Source organism: Bufo gargarizans, chromosome 6 (genome assembly GCF_014858855.1).
Source record: "Bufo gargarizans isolate SCDJY-AF-19 chromosome 6, ASM1485885v1, whole genome shotgun sequence".
In the NCBI taxonomy this organism is placed as follows: Eukaryota; Metazoa; Chordata; class Amphibia; order Anura; family Bufonidae; genus Bufo; species Bufo gargarizans.
In genome coordinates this window covers 288,105,654-288,121,382 of record NC_058085.1, presented here as the reverse complement: position 1 = coordinate 288,121,382, position 15,729 = coordinate 288,105,654, and the positions used below count along the sequence as shown (strand labels likewise).

The following is a 15,729-nucleotide window of genomic DNA, read 5'->3' as shown; positions in this document are numbered from 1 at the left end:
TTTTTAGTAAAAATAAAATTAGAAAGTTGATATATCTGCAATAACATCACTACTTGGCCAGTTTAAAAAAAAAACTCCTGTAAGACGCAGTAACCTTACTCTGGGCCAATACGTGACGTCACTCTCAGAGTAGACTTGTTGCACTATGCATCCACTAGAAGGTAATGATCTACAAAAAGCCCTGCCTCAGGGAGCATTCATGCAGCCGCGAAGCCCATCTGTGTGCCTCCGGTACCATTCGGCCGTGCCGCAAAAGATAGGACTTCCTATTTTTCCCGTCCATGTCTGTGTTTTGCCGATCTGCAGTTTGCAGTCCACCAAACTGACACGGACATGTGAATACACCCTTTTAGACTGTTAAAGGAAATGTATCATCAGAAAATGACCTATTGTTTAATTCACGTTTAACATATTTTTTAAGAATTTTTGGTGATGTCATTTTTAATTTTCCATGTCTGTACAGGTCACTTTAAAGCAGTTATCTGCTTATCTATTTACAGAGGTAATATCATTACAGGCAGGATTAGAATGATAGATAAGATCGGATCCTCCATTCACAATAGGTGATTGTCAGAGCCTATCTATTCTTTTCTTGTACAATGATCTCTGCACAGGTCACAGAGCATGCCTAGAAATCTCTCCCTTAGGCCTCATGCACACGACCGTTGTGTGCATCCGTGTCTGTTGTTCCGTTTTCCGTGATTTTCTGCGGACCCATTGACTTTCAATGGGTCAGTTGAAAACTCGGAAAATGCACCGTTGTTCATCCACGTCCATGATCCGTGTTTCCTGTCCCTCAAAAAAATATGACCTGTCCTATTTTTTTGACGGCCAACGGTTCACAGACCCATTCAAGTCAATGGGTCAGTGAAAAAACACGGATGCACACAAGATTGTCATCCGTGTCCGTGATCCGTTTCCTTTGGCTACTTTCATACAGACGGATCTGAAGATCCGTCTGCATAAAAGCTTTTTCAGATCTAAGTTTTCACTTCGTGAAAACTCATATCCGACAGTATATTCTAACACAGAGGCATTTCCATGGTGATGGGGACGCTTCAAGTTAGACTATACTACGAACTGTGGACATGACTGTCCCCTGCTGCCTGGCAGCACCCGATCTCTTACAGGGGGCTGTGATCCGCACAATTAACCCCTCAGGTGCCGGGTATCATAGCCCCCTGTAAGAGATCAGGGGCTGCCAGGCAGCAGGGGGCAGACCCCCCTCCCTCCCCAGTTTTAATTTCATTGGTGGCCAGTGCGGCCCCCCCTCCCTCCTTCTATTGTATTAATTTCATTGGTGGCCAGTGTGCGGCCCCCCTCCCTCTACTGTATTAATTTCATTGGTGGCCAGTGCGGCCCCCCTTCCTCCCTCTATTGTATTAATTTCATTGGTGGCCAGTGTGCGGCCCCCCCCTCCCTCCCTCTATTGTATTAATTTCATTGGTGGCCAGTGTGCGGCCTCCCCTCTCCCCCCCCCCCCGATCATTGGTGGCAGCGGAGAGTTCCGATCGGAGTCCCAGTTTAATCGCTGGGGCTCCGATCGGTAACCATGGCAATCAGGACGCTACTGCAGTCCTGGTTGCCATGGTTACTTAGCAATATTAGAAGCATCATACTTACCTGCTGGCTGCTGCATTGTCTGTGACCGGCCGGGAGCTCCTCCTACTGGTAAGTGACAGATCATTAAGCAATGCGCCGCACAGACCTGTCACTTACCAGTAGGAGGAGCTCCCGGCCGGTCATAGCGCAGCAGGTAAGTATGATGCTTCTAATATTGCTAAGTAACCATGGCAACCGGGACTGCAGTAGCGTCCTGGTTGCCATGGTTACTGATCGGAGCCCCAGCTATTAAACTGGGACTCCGATCGGAACTCTCCGCTGCCACCAATGATCGGGGGGGGGGGGGGTAGGGAGGCCACACACTGGCCACCAATGAAATTAATACAATAGAGGGAGGGAGGGGGGCTGCACACTGGCCACCAATGAAATTAATACAATAGAGGGAGGGAGGGGGGGCCGCACTGGCCACCAATGGAATTAATACAGTAGAGGGAGGGGTGTGGCCGCACCTGAGGGGTTAAATGTGCAGATCACAGCCCCCTGTAAGAGATCGGGTGCTGCCAGGCAGCAGGGGGCAGTCATGTACACAGTTCGTAGTATATTCTAACTTGAAGCGTCCCCATCACTATGGGAACGCCTCTGTGTTAGAATATACTGTCGGATCTGAGTTTCCACGATCTAACTCAAATCCGATGGTATATTCTAACATAGAGGCATTCCCATGGTGATGGGGACGCTTTAAGTTAAAATATACCATCGGATTGGAGAAAACTCCGATCCGATGGTATAGTAGGGACACCTGACTTTACATTGAAAGTCAATGGGGGACGAATCCGTTTGCAATTGCACCATATTGTGTCAACGTCAAACGGATCCGTCCCTATTGACTTGCATTGTAAGTCAGGACGGATCCGTTTGGCTCCGCACGGCCAGGCGGACACCAAAACGACTTTTTCCTTCATGTCCGTGGATCCTCCAAAAATCAAGGAAGACCCACGGAAGAAAAAACGGACACGGATCATGGAACTACGGAACCCGTTTTTGCGGACCGCAAAAAAAAAGGTCGTGTGCATGAGGCCTTAGAAGTCAATAAGGTCACCTTCAGACCATTATGCCTATAGCCCAGGGGGCTGCCGTAAAGCAATTTTTTTTAATGCTGTGTAAATGCTGTTAAGAACAGCTCAGGCAAGATGGCCGCCCCCTTATGTTCAGTAAGTAGAATTAATAAATCTGCAATCAGAAAATAAATTGAAATTAGAAAAATAAATTGTTACTATCTGGTTTTAACTGGAAGAAACATTTTTGTATCTTATCAGCAGCATGTAAAATCTCCAGTAGAGGATGCTATAGAGTTCCTTCACGATTTTTGATTGCTTTTGACACAGTTAAAGTATTACTTTTTTTTTCATAATTTTGTATGCATATTTTTTTTAATTTTCAGAAATCACATCACAAAGTTGGCTAGAGCGGAAGTCAAACATACATTTTAATGTAACAAGATAAAATCAACTGTAAAGGTTTGAAATTGTTTTGAAACAGACATTAAAGAAAACAAAAACTGAAGCCAGTTATAAGTAGGAACCAATAAGATTTCCAGCTTCCCGTTCCATATGCCTTTAAGTAGGATGTTCATCTGCAGCTAAATAATAAGATTTTCCTCATAAAACTGTTGCTTGGAATTCTTTATCTCGTTAGAATATTCAGCATATTCACTTGCAGACCCAGGGTCTTCTCCAGAATAAGGGCTGTTTCCTGATCCAAGATCTTCTGCAGAAAATGGAACATAGGTCTGGACCTTCTTGGATCTAAAATAAATTGTGAAATAGTCACGTGACTTTCATCCGTGGTTTACTTCTAACCACTGTAACTGAAAAGTAGTGAAAAAATATAGCAAAAGTTGTTTTGAAGGGGAAATCCCGCTAAGGAAAGTTTTGGTTTCTTACTGAAAATATGGCTTGGCAAAGTAACTACAAATATATGATGTTTCTCACTGCAGTTAGAATACTGAACATTTATTAATTTCAGAAAGGGACCAACATTAACTAAGGTTTGATGTTTTTGAGGTTCATTCAGATGATTGATGTTCACATCCAAGTGAGTGTAGAATGGATATCACCTGGACTGAACACTGACCCATTATAGTCAATTGGCCAATTCAAATGTGCAGTTTTCTGCATGGACAACCATTACTGCAGCACACGCCATTTAGGTCTGATTTTCCCTCAAGACTCATCCAAAATGGAACACACATAGACACCAAATATATGTGAAAAAATAGATATATTCATTTTTGTTTTGCTGGTGTGTGGACATTTTGGAGATTGCTTGTCTAAATGTGGCTTAAATGGTCAATAACTTTGCATAAATCAATTGTACAAGCCACCATAAGAAACTTTGTAATATACCTAATCAGAGAAAAATGTCTAGTTTTCCTGTTATCAGCTGTTTACCTATCCCCTTCCTAAATGTTTTTCTATTTGAAAATTCTCTTGAAGTCTTCCAGGACAGAGCAGCTTACTGAAGATTCAGATTACACATGCCAATACAAGTCTATGGAGAGGGGATGGGGGAGGAACAAGCAAACCTTGGGTGAGACAGGACTCCATAAGAGACTGCAGCTAAATAGGAAGTTTATATCTCAGGACAAGTGCTTTATCCACAACCATACAGGTCAGTACTACTGTGTAATGTCATCCATGATCTTGGGGCTGCTTCTAGGTGAGTAAGGGAAGGTTAGGAAGCAGATTCTCATCAACTTTCTGTGTGTAGTGGATGGATGCTAGTCTCCACCCACTAGATCTGGGAGAGCTGAAAAACTAGACATTCAGCATGCTAAACTGGAAAACTGCTAAAAAAAATAATCCAGATAAGAGTCATATAGTGGCCATAAAGAGTGTTATTCCTCATGTTCACCCAGTACTATTGATTAATGCAAAGTTTGTTGAAAGGGGAGGTCCACTTTAAGTATTTAATTTTACATACTACTAGGAAATAACACTATGACCAGTGTGGGTTTGAACTCTTGGACCTCCGTTGATCCCAAGATGCCCCTTAGGCCTTTTCCTTGCAAAGGAACACTGCACTGGAAACTGCAACAGAGCTATGCTCAGCTCCTCCTGCTCTATAATGTACCGATTCACATGGTGACAGGTCCCCTTTAAGAATATAAATTACTCTAAGGCTGTAACTACACAGTGACACCTGGCTAACCATGCCACAGCTGCCATATTCACATCCTTCAACGTTCTTCATATTCCCTTTTTTATAGCCTTCAAATATCTCTTCTCTAATATCATCTTGATATCCTTCAACGCACTGTCTGCCTTTACAGTTATCTCTGTAAATTTCCCATTGTCATAGAAACTATCTTGACTTATCTCCCTCATCTAACTGTCCTCCATCACATCTCATTTATCTCCTCATGCAGTATAGTAATCTATATAACTGCTCTTCTAGTGTATTAGCACCGAGCATACCCGGCTTCTGAGCAGCGTATAAATGTAGATGGTTCCTACACCACCCTGAACATTGGAGGCTTAGGTTAAGCCCAGGAGAGGCAGTTCTGTTAGTGTTAGGGACCCATCTGCGGAAGTCACCTTGACGCCTGGTAGATGGGCCCGACACTTGTTTGATCAAAAATGTGCGCAGAGAGCTTCTATTTTTTTTCATTTATAGTAGGAATAATACCACTTTAATTTAGTATAATCCCTATTTCCCAGTTTTATTGTTTGTGTGTGAAATGTTGTGCTGCCATACCTGTTTTTGTGTGCTTCCTGCATGCTAGCTTTATGGATGTGCACCTGTGACTATGAATGTGCTAGTCAAAATTTTCTTGTAGTATATAATATATATACTACATTGTGGACTCCAGAGAGAAAACACAAATGGGGTCATTAATCAAACTGGTGTAAAGTAGAACTGGTTTAGTTGTCCATAGCAACGAATCACAGCCGACCTTTCACTTTTGACAGCTCCTTTGGAAAATGAAAGGTGGAATCTGATCGGTTGCTATGGGCAACTAGTCCAGTTCTACTTTACACCAGTTTGATAAATGACCCCAAAAGTACATTTATAAAGAAAAGTCAGACACGGCAGTACAAGAGCTCAGCCATGGTTCATGTGGGATAATGAATTTGGTGCAACTTTACAAACTTGTTTAAGGGTGCATTCACACGACCGTATCTGTTCTGTGGTTCGCAAAATACAGATGTGGCGCATGTGCATCCCGTGGGCGTCACTGAAAAAATGCCTATTCTTTTCTGCATAACAGACAAGAATAGGAAATTTTCTTTAAAGGGGTTTTCTGGGATTTTAATATTGATGACCCATCCTCAGGATAGGTCATCAATATCAGATCGGCGGGGGTCTGACACTCTGCAACCCCGCCGATCAGCTGGTTGAAGAGAGGGCCGCGCTCCGTGCAAGCAGAGCCTTCCCTTTCTTGTTTACCTGCGCGCCGTCGACATCCAAGTGTATAGGAACGATCCCTCTCATAGAAGTGAATAGGACGGCTTGTAACTACACCTGCTCACCGCTGCAATGTCAATGGCGAGCAGGTAAACAATAAAGGGAAGGCTGCGCTCACACAGAGCACGGCCTTCTCTTCAACCAGCTGATCAGCCAGGGTGTCGGACCCCGCCGATCTGATATTTATGACCATCAATATTAAAATCGTGAAAAAACCCTTTAATTTGTGGATCGGCCTCACAGATGTTGACAGCACATGAATGACATTGTGGCCCCATAGAAATGAATGGGTCCGCCTGCAATCCTCAAATAATATGTAACGGACGCGGACTGAAAATACAGTGAATGCACGCTAAAGTATACCTAAACTTTCAGATAAACTTTAATAAAACCTAAATGTGATGGAAATAATTTATATAATCTACTTTCATTTTTTGTATTTATTTTATTACTTTCCCTTGCAAAATAGGCACCTGAAGTTCCGGTGCCTTTCACGTTCTGCAGTCCGTACACTCGTACACTGCTGACATGTTAGCAATGCCCTCCTTTCCACATAAGTACAAGCTTTTAGCAGCGGTCAGCAGCACATCGTTCCTCCTGCGTGTGCCCGCTCTGCTAAAGCCTGACCTAGCACATCTAGGCCGGGTTTTAGGAGGGCAGCTCTGGTACAGGCATGAGGAACGATCTGTGCTCCTGCCTGTCCAGCCCTAGTGAAATCCCAGCGGTGTAGGTGTACGAGTGTGCGGATTGCAAACCACGATAGGCGCCTGACTTTCACAAGGAAAAGTAAAAAAAAAAAAAGGTAATTAAATTATTAAGGTACGTTACAAAAATGATTCCCATCATATTTAGAATATGATTTAGTAAAATTTATCTAAAAGTTTACATACACTTTACCTTTTCACCATCTATTATTTAGCTTATTTCGCACCAAAAAGTAGTGGCAATATGTTGCCGCATGTTTGGCGCAGAGTGTTACAAACTAAGGGCTCGTTCACGCGACCGTATGTCTTTTTCAGTGTTTTGCGGGCCTTTTTTTTTTCCGGATCCGTTTTTCCGTATTTTTTTCAGTAGTGTTTTCAGTTCCGTTTTTCCGTATGGCATATACAGTATACAGTAATTACATAGAAAAAATTGGGCTGCGCATAAAATTTTCAATGAATGGTTACGCAAAGAAGGAACGGATACGGAAGACATACGGAGTACATTCCATATGTGTTAAGTTTTTTTTTGCGGACCCATTGACTTAAATAGAGCCACGGAACATGATTTGCAGGCAATAATAGGACATGTTCTATTTTTCAATGGAACGGAAAAGCGGAAATACGGAAACGGAATGCATACGGAGTACATTCCATTTTTGGTGGATCCATGGAAATGAATGGTTCCGTATACGGACTGTATACGGAACGCAAAAAACGGCCCGTATACGGAATGCAAAAAACTTTTGCGTGAACGAGGCCTAAGCCAGGCTCCCTTCCTGTTTAACCACGTACACTTGCATTTTCATGAATCTGTCCCATATTTACAAAGTTACAAAGGCAGTAAGGCACTTACATTGGACTGCGATCAATTACATTACTTTCTTGGGCTTGATCAAAAATTGCTTGTTCTTGAAGACAACCTATGTCGTTATCTTCTGGTGTGCAACGAATCCTTTGGTATTCTTCTGTCCTTGTAGGGAAACCTGGAGGAGATTCAACAGGACTATGTCATTAAGAGTATTTTCCCTTGGGAATGTTCAGGATGAAGTCTTGACTGTGTATCTATTACACCCTGGCCATGCAGCAGCAGACGTTTCTTTCTGTGAGTGGTAATGTAACTTGGGTGAGATAAAATACACTTTTGTTAAAGGGGTTTTCCAGAAGTTTATTATTGATGGCCTATCATCAGGAGAGGTTATCAACATCTGAAAGTTGGGGGGTCTGACTCCTGGCTCCGTCGCCAATCAGCTGTTTGAAGAGGTTGCTGTGCTTCGGGGTGAGTGCTGTCGCTTCCTCACAGCTTAACGAGCACAGCGCCGTACATTGCATAGTGGCTGTACTTGGTATTGCAGCCTAGGCCCATTCACTCGAATGGGACTCAGCTGCAAATAGGTCATGTAACAGTTTCACATGGTGTCACTGGCCTAGGAAGAGGCTGCAGCGTTCCCTGAAACACGTGACCTCTCCAAAAGCTAACTGGAGGGGGTGGTAGGAGAAAAACCCTCACCAATCACATATTGATGACTTATTCTAAGGATAAGTCATTAATATTGTACTCCCGGAAACCCCCTTTAAGGTGCTGCTCACACAGAAGGTTTTACCTTGGAATTGTGGAGTGGACAGCTGCGCCAAATTTTTGCCGAAAGCATCCTCTCTGCCTCCTATTCATTTCAATAGACATGTTCCTTCTCAGGGCGGCCACGGCTTTAAGCTACGGCTCCACAATCAAAATTAGTGGGAAGGAGAAAGGACGCAGCCGCTGGTGAGTTTTCGGCAAAATTTAAACTTCGCTCCAAAATTCTGAGGGAAAACCTGCCATGTGAACAGCCCCTAATTGTATAATTAATATGTGTTCTATATACAGTATTTTTGTATGAAACCAAAAGAAAAGGGGTTGGTACCATGTCGGTGCCGGTAGTGAGAAGTCTTGATGCTCTCAAAAAGAGAAACAATATAAAAGATTGGAATTTGATATCTTTTAAAGGCTAACTAAAATAATTGATGTTAGAAGGCAAGCATTCAGGACTCTGAGGTCCCTTCTTCAAGTCCAGACTAACAATTTGCAATAAAGATCCAGATGGGTGTTACCAGATGGTGGTGTGTGCATGTACAGTCTGACAGTATTCAATCAGTGCTGCCAGTATCAGACTGTGCAGTTTTCCTGTCAGGCTGCTCAGCCATTCTGACATATCATAGGCAGGATCACATCCTTACCATCTCATCTATTGTAGAGCAGTGTAGTGAGGTACAGTAACCCGCTAGACTGCTCTGCCAGTGAAGACAACCAAGCCTGCCCACATTCTAGGACAAGTAGCTGGCGGCTATATGCTATATGCGCTTAACTGCTGCTTGACCAACAGATATTCTCCTGGACTCCCCAATAAACATGCATGCTTCACCTACAAGCCTGATCATGTCCTCAATCATTATTTTTCCCGACATCTACCATTGTGGGAGAGTTGAGATGCCCTCACAGATACAGCATCTAACCACTGCTGCTGAATTTTTAATATTTCTTAGTTTGTAGATTTTTTTTTGTTGTTGTCATAGGGCTACAAATAATGACTTGTTGTCCTCATTTATAGAAGTACAATCTTTACAAAGAGTATATTCCATTTACCTATGCAGTGACTGGCCTTTAGCATCTAGTGTGATTAGGGATCTGATTCCCTGGTTTCATGATCCTGTATCACTCGTGAATGTCTGATTGGCCCTTGTGTGGCCGCTGCCTGTTAGTCTGGCGTCACGTACTGGAGCAGCATCCCGTCTCACTGACATCATCATGCGACTAGACCCCTGTATCTGGATTTGGTTACCTCTTTATTTGGCATGCAGCTATCTATTCTTTTAATCTTACTTCTTGGAAGCTACGTTTTATGGTTTGACATATTCAGCGACAGTGTGACTATTTTTGCAAGCCACTTTTAGTGGCCGTCCTCAGTGATACTGTATAGCAGGATACAATTCTATATTGCAGCCCAGAAAACTGTTATTTCGATTTGCCTCCTAACTTCACACTCAAGTTGCAGCTCGGCTATAAGTTTCCTACTATGCTCTGCCCTTAAGAGGGCACCCAAAGTATGTGAGTAATATAAAGGGGAGGTCCGCCATCGGCTACCTCCACACAGGGGTTGAAGTGTTAGACTGGTTTTGTCTTGGATACAACGTCATGGAGGTGTGTGTGTATCTGTACCTAGCTATTGCCTCTGACAAATTGAACAATCAGTATTGATACATTGCAGTAAGGCTACATGCACACGACCGTGCAGTTTTTTTGCGGTCCGCAAAAAACGGAAGGCGCCCGTGTTGCCTTCCGCAATTTGCAGAACAGAACGGGCGTCGGCAATATAAATGCCACGGAGTGCTGTCCGCATCTTTTGCGGCTCCATTGAAATGAATGGGTTCGGCGGCTCGGATGCGGACCCAAACAATGTCCGTGTGCATGAGGCCTAAAAGGAACAGAATACACTAAAATAGTAAATCAGAGTTTCAGTAACCAAAGTTCGGTACTGGTGTTTTATTTTTTGACAGATGTATTGGTATTTTACTGTTTTGTTGTGACGGCCATATCTGCAAAAGTTGAAATAGGAGGCTGGTAGAACTTGCTTACAGAATAACCGAAGCTCATTTCTAGATGAAAATATGGCTGCATTTCCTGTTGCCACTGTAATATCTAATTAATATATGGCCAAGTTTATATTTTGCCATGCTCTTAAAAACTGTCACCCCTCCTGACATGTCTGTTTTAGTAACTATTTGCATTCCCCATGTAGCAACTATGCTTATGTCTCTATGTTGTGCCATTCCTTTATTATTCCTGCAGGAAGTTATGAATGAATTGCTTACAGTCTGCAATGAAGGTCCAGATGGGTGTTACCAGTTGTACTTTCAGTAGTTTCAATGCTGCCATTATCAGTCTATGCAGGGACCCCCCCCCCCCCCCAACTTGTGATACATTCATTGTGAACTGCTAGCAATTAATTCATAACTTCTAGTAGGAATAACAAAGGAATGGCACAACAAAAAGTCATAAGAATAGATGAACAGACATGTCAGGAGCTGTGACAGGTCCTTTTTAAAGGTTAAAATCCAACCCTGCTTTTTTGTCTTGTCATTAGTCTACTTATGGGGCATCTCTCTTGCCAGTGGGTCCCTAAAGCACAGCCCAGCAAGGAAGGGGGGGGGGGGGGGGTCTCCTTCCTATAGCATCAACATCCAGGGACAGACTGGCAACTTAAAGTGACTCTGGTAAAAAAAACTTAAAGTGACCACTTGTTGTAGGTGGGTCCAAACTGACAGAAGGTGGGGAAACACAAGTAGGCAGGGACGACAGAAGTAGTCAGGGCCAGCAATACCGAACAGTATTACAGTGCAGCACAAAATACTGCCACCCCTGCTGCTCTATTCAACTGAATCACCATCCTGAAGACAGCGATACAGTTGAATTCAGGAGGAGGACCTGCGGCCGCCAGCCAGGAACACAAGTACCTGATGCTCCTACATTAATGCTGAGAGCATTCGATTGTTAGGTACCCAATCAGTGGCCATGAGGAGGGCTTGGGCCCATGGGCATCGGCCCACCAGGAAATTTCCCTGTATGATCTATGGCCAGTCCGCCTGTGTGAACAACTCATCCAAGACAACCAAGTTGCAGCTGAGGGAGCAGTGGGGAAGTATGATGGCAGAAGTATAAGAGAAGAAAAACTATAACAAGGGTGATGCAATAATGGTGTACGTTCCATCAGCACAGAATATGGGCTAGCCTGGTCTGCTTTATTTCTATTGTAGTATATCTGCCATATTATTGCAGCAAATTCTATTAGGCATATCCTACGTGCAGCCGGTGTAGATTTCAGTCTTCTTTTATACCAGAAAGCTGGCTTGAAAGAAGATAAATGTGCTGGGCCCCACGGCACCTTCTTGGGAGAGTGGCAAGGGCAGCGTAGAAATGCCACTTCTGCCTAAATTTAGGCTCAATGGCGTTTAAAAAGCCGCAAACACAAGGTTTGCAACTTGTTTACACCAGAAAACTGTCATGGGCGTGGGTGATAAATGGGTGATAAATGGGTGATAAATTCATTTACGGTATATATCTAGGTTGTCTTCCCCTGCTCAAATCCTACTTGTGCCTTTTTTACTGTTCATACCCCTTGCACTGGACGCCTTACCTTTCTAACCTACACCTTTACGGTTTCCTAGCTACCAAGGGAGTCCCTCCATAGTGTCGACTAGGTAGAGGCCATGGAAAACATACCTTTGGTGATGCTATCATCAACATCACTGTGCATGAGAACTTTAAATCTGGTTCATGACACCCCCACAAGTTCCCTGAGGGTGGTCCCTCACACTGCTTACTGCGCTGAGCTGCTCCACAGCCCCTCCCCTCTGAGGGACTGCTATGGCGGTCTCCGGGTTGGGTGCTACAGCTGTAACGCAGAGGGGAAGGGCTGAGAGAGAAGCACTTCAAGTTAACGCACTTGTGGGAACAGGGCGCGCCTGGTCAAAAGTTATTTTCCTACTGTGATGCTGATAATAAAAGCACTGACCAAGGTATCGTTAAGCAACTATCCATGACCTAGCACTGTCAGCAGTTCTGCAGGGTCAAAACTTCTGACAGCTTCCCTTTAAGATTGGAATTTAGATGTATCCCTTGCACACATATCTTGAATTATTAGTTGAGATTTTCAGTTCATTAATGACTCCTTTGTGCTCTTCTAGAGACTGTCAAATAAAGAGACGGGCATTTTAAGCTCGGTCCAAAACAGACACACAATCAGTGGAGATGACAGACTCGCGTTTATGAGAATCACTAAAACTTCTTGAGAATAAAAACAAATAGGATTTCATTGGCGTCATCACATGAATCAGCCTTCCTCTTAATTTCCAAAAAATAGTGTGTGTAAGGGTTCTTTCACACAAGTGGATGCCGTGCGGGTAAGGCTACTTTCACACAGTTTTGCCCTGATGCATTCTGAATGGATAAGTACCCGCTCAGAATACATCAGTTTTCCTCTGTTCCATCTCCATTCCGCTTTGGAGCGGGACACCAAAACGCTACTTGCAGCGTTTTGGTGTCCGTCTGACGAAACTGAGCCAATACTGGCACAATAGAAAACGGATCAGTCCTCCATTGACTTTACATGGTGTTCAAGACAGATCCGTCTTGGCTATGTTAAAGATAATACAAACGAATCCGTTCTGAACGGATGCAGACGTTTGTATTATCTGAACGGAACTGTCTGTGCAGATCCATGACGGATCCGCACCAAATGCAAGTGTGAAAGTAGCCTAATCTGCTGCGTGAAAGCGTGCCAAGCCCTGTTCCCGACAGCAGAGACACGGAGCATTAACATGGTTGTGCAGCGGCCTCCTTGCTTCAAGTCACGGTAACTGCGCCCCCTTCCCTGACCGACAGCGCTTATACAGAGAATTCGGCAAAGCCAGCCGAACTGCCGACTCTCAGTCACAGCGAAGGGGCAGGGAAGGGGGCGCGGTTATCTTGACTTGAACCAAGGAGGCTGCTGCCCCCCTTGACTTCAAGCATGACTAGAGAAGCGCGCCGGCAGGGGATAAAATAACGTTTTATGAGCTTTAGCCGCATCGGCCTTCAGGAAGAAAATTATCGTTTGAAACACGCTGCTGGCTACTGTCAGGTACTGCTGGCGACTTGGGATGGTTTTTGGAGGTGACAGGTTCCCTTTAATGCTCTGTGTCTCTGCTGTCCGGAACGGGGCTTGGCACTCTTTCACGCAGCGGATTCCACGCACAGGATCCGCTCGTGTGAAAGAGCCCTAAGTGTATGTCCCCAGTATACCGTATTTTTCAAACTCAGGGCAGCCTCCTATAATGTAAGTGCGCTATTAGAGGTTTAAAAGACCATCCCAAAAACCATAATAAATTGAATTATTGATAAGATTATAGCCAGGAAAAAAAAAAGAACTGTTGCCATATTGACTATATTTTGCACTAAAGCAGCCGCGGCATTGGATGGGATTTCGCCCTCCTTCTACTCATTCTTTTTGGTTTTCCAATATCATTCTGCATTCTGTTTACTGGAATAAAATACATGGAATTTTTTTCAAACAGATATAAAAATCCCCGATTTTAAAGCGCTGCAGAATATGTTGGCGCTATATAAATAAAGATTATCATTATTATTTTTTTATATAGAAATTAGAAAAAGAAGATTACACAATAAATACTGCTCTCTTCAATGTTGTCCCTTGGACCTGATAAGGTTATCTTAAATGTGTAAAGGTGGTGGCAAAATCGACATAATGGCTATTAACATGTGTGATTGCTGAAATGTTTTGGCAAAGATTCTGGCAAAATCATTGTTTATGTCAAGAATAAACTATTACCTTGGTCATTTTGTGCCTTCTTAATTTTGTAAAAGGTAAAAAATGTAAGTCATCCCATTCTTACCAATAAACTGCTATAGATCCCCGGTTAAACATGACATAGTCAGAGATTTCATCATTCCCAACCTATAAACCTTACATTACTTCCAGTTCATTGTATATAATACCCACACTCCTGGAGTGAAAAAGTGATAAAATAGTTTACCTTGTACAAGGCTTCCAGCAACGAGGAGAACGCAGAACGAGAGAAACATTTTCTTGCTGTTGAAAAACAGAAGTTCCATCATTGTCAAGAATTCTTCACAGCTTCAAGATGAGATCTCTGAATACGAGTAGCTAGATAGTTCCCCAGCTACTAAAGGTTTCCGACTAAAACCACTAAGACCAACCCCAAATTTGTCATAGCTTCCTGCCCAAATGTTAAAACACAAGTGAACTTACGGTGACAAATTCTGCGGAAATAGGTGGTGAGAGAGAAACACGAGACATCATGTTCTCATGGAATATTTAGACATTTGCAGATATTTGTATTTGATTGCTTCTAGTGGTTTCAGTTCTGGAAAGAGAAATGTTGTGAAATAAAGTAAAACAAGCTGAAGTAGATCAAACCATGAAATAATTCCAATTTACTGTAGAAAAGAGCACAAAGAATATTTGCTTTTCAGAAGTGGAGATTAGAACATTTCTGTCTTATCACACTGCAAGAATTAAAAAACACATTGACAACGTAATTTCCGGTAAAGGTGACAGTAGTGAATAGACTAACAGCTTGATCCCTCGACTTATTTGAAGGGGTTATCCACTTTCTTGTCACTGTTCATCAATGTGTGTCAGATGACTATATGACACTTGCAACAATCGCCTTTGTTAATATTCTGAGCCATTTTCTGTATTTCATAAGGTATGCCCCCTTGTTGGGCAAGTTTTTTGTGCTGTCCACAGGGAGGTCCTGTCCATAAGATGGCTGCTGATGGAGGGTCATGTGACCAGGCAAATCACCTCCATGTGATGTGATAGTTGGGGATTCTAGATAGGTCTCTGTCTGAGGTTGTAGCTCAGGAACATCAGGTTCATTTTCCATAATGGAGTGAAGAGCATGCATGAGTGTACAAGAATTTGGCATGCAATCCCTTTTTTTTTAAATGAGTACCTAGCAAAACAATCTGAGGCTACTTTCACACTAGCGTTCATAGGTCCGTTCGTGAGCTCCGTTTGAAGGAGCTCACCAGCGGACCCGAACGCCTCCGTCCAGCCCTGATGCAGTCTGAATGGAGCGGATCCGCTCAGACTGCATCAGTCGGGCGGCGTTCAACCTCCGCTCCGCTCGCCTCCGCACGGACAGGCGGACAGCTGAACGCTGCTTGCAGCGTTCAGCTGTCCGCCTGGCCGTGCGGAGGCGAGCGGATCCGTTCAGACTTACAATGTAAGTCAATGGGAACGGATCTGCTTGAAGATGTCACCATATGGCTCAATCTTCAAGCGGATCCGTCCCCCATTGACTTTACATTGAAAGTCTGAACGGATCCGCTCAGGCTACTTTCACACTTAGAATTTTTTCTAAGTTATTAATGCAGACGGATCCGTACTGAACGGAGCCTCCGTCTGCATTAATATGATCGGATCCGTTCAGAACG

At 43.5% G+C, this 15,729-nt stretch overlaps 1 protein-coding gene across 1 annotated transcript; it reads right to left on the bottom strand.

Moving 5' to 3' along the window:
• Positions 1-3,025: 3,025 nt before the first annotated feature.
• Positions 3,026-14,500, bottom strand: SRGN (serglycin). The gene is made up of 3 exons (XM_044298674.1): positions 14,301-14,500; positions 7,588-7,717; positions 3,026-3,368 (listed from the first exon to the last, which is right to left on the bottom strand). The coding sequence occupies exons 1-3, from the start codon at positions 14,380-14,382 to the stop codon at positions 3,203-3,205; spliced, it is 378 nt and encodes a 125-aa protein (XP_044154609.1). The 5' UTR covers positions 14,383-14,500; the 3' UTR covers positions 3,026-3,202.
• Positions 14,501-15,729: the final 1,229 nt, after the last annotated feature.

Excerpts from the sequence above, each read along its gene's own strand:
- SRGN (XM_044298674.1), bottom strand. The coding sequence starts at position 14,382 with ATGATGGAACTTCTGTTTTTCAACAGCAAGAAAATGTTTCTCTCGTTC. Across the intron at positions 7,718-14,300 it reads TGCTGGAAGCCTTGTACAAG|GTTTCCCTACAAGGACAGAA; the intron begins GTAAACTATTTT and ends AATCTCCTCCAG. Across the intron at positions 3,369-7,587 it reads GTAATTGATCGCAGTCCAAT|ATCCAAGAAGGTCCAGACCT; the intron begins GTAAGTGCCTTA and ends AATTTATTTTAG.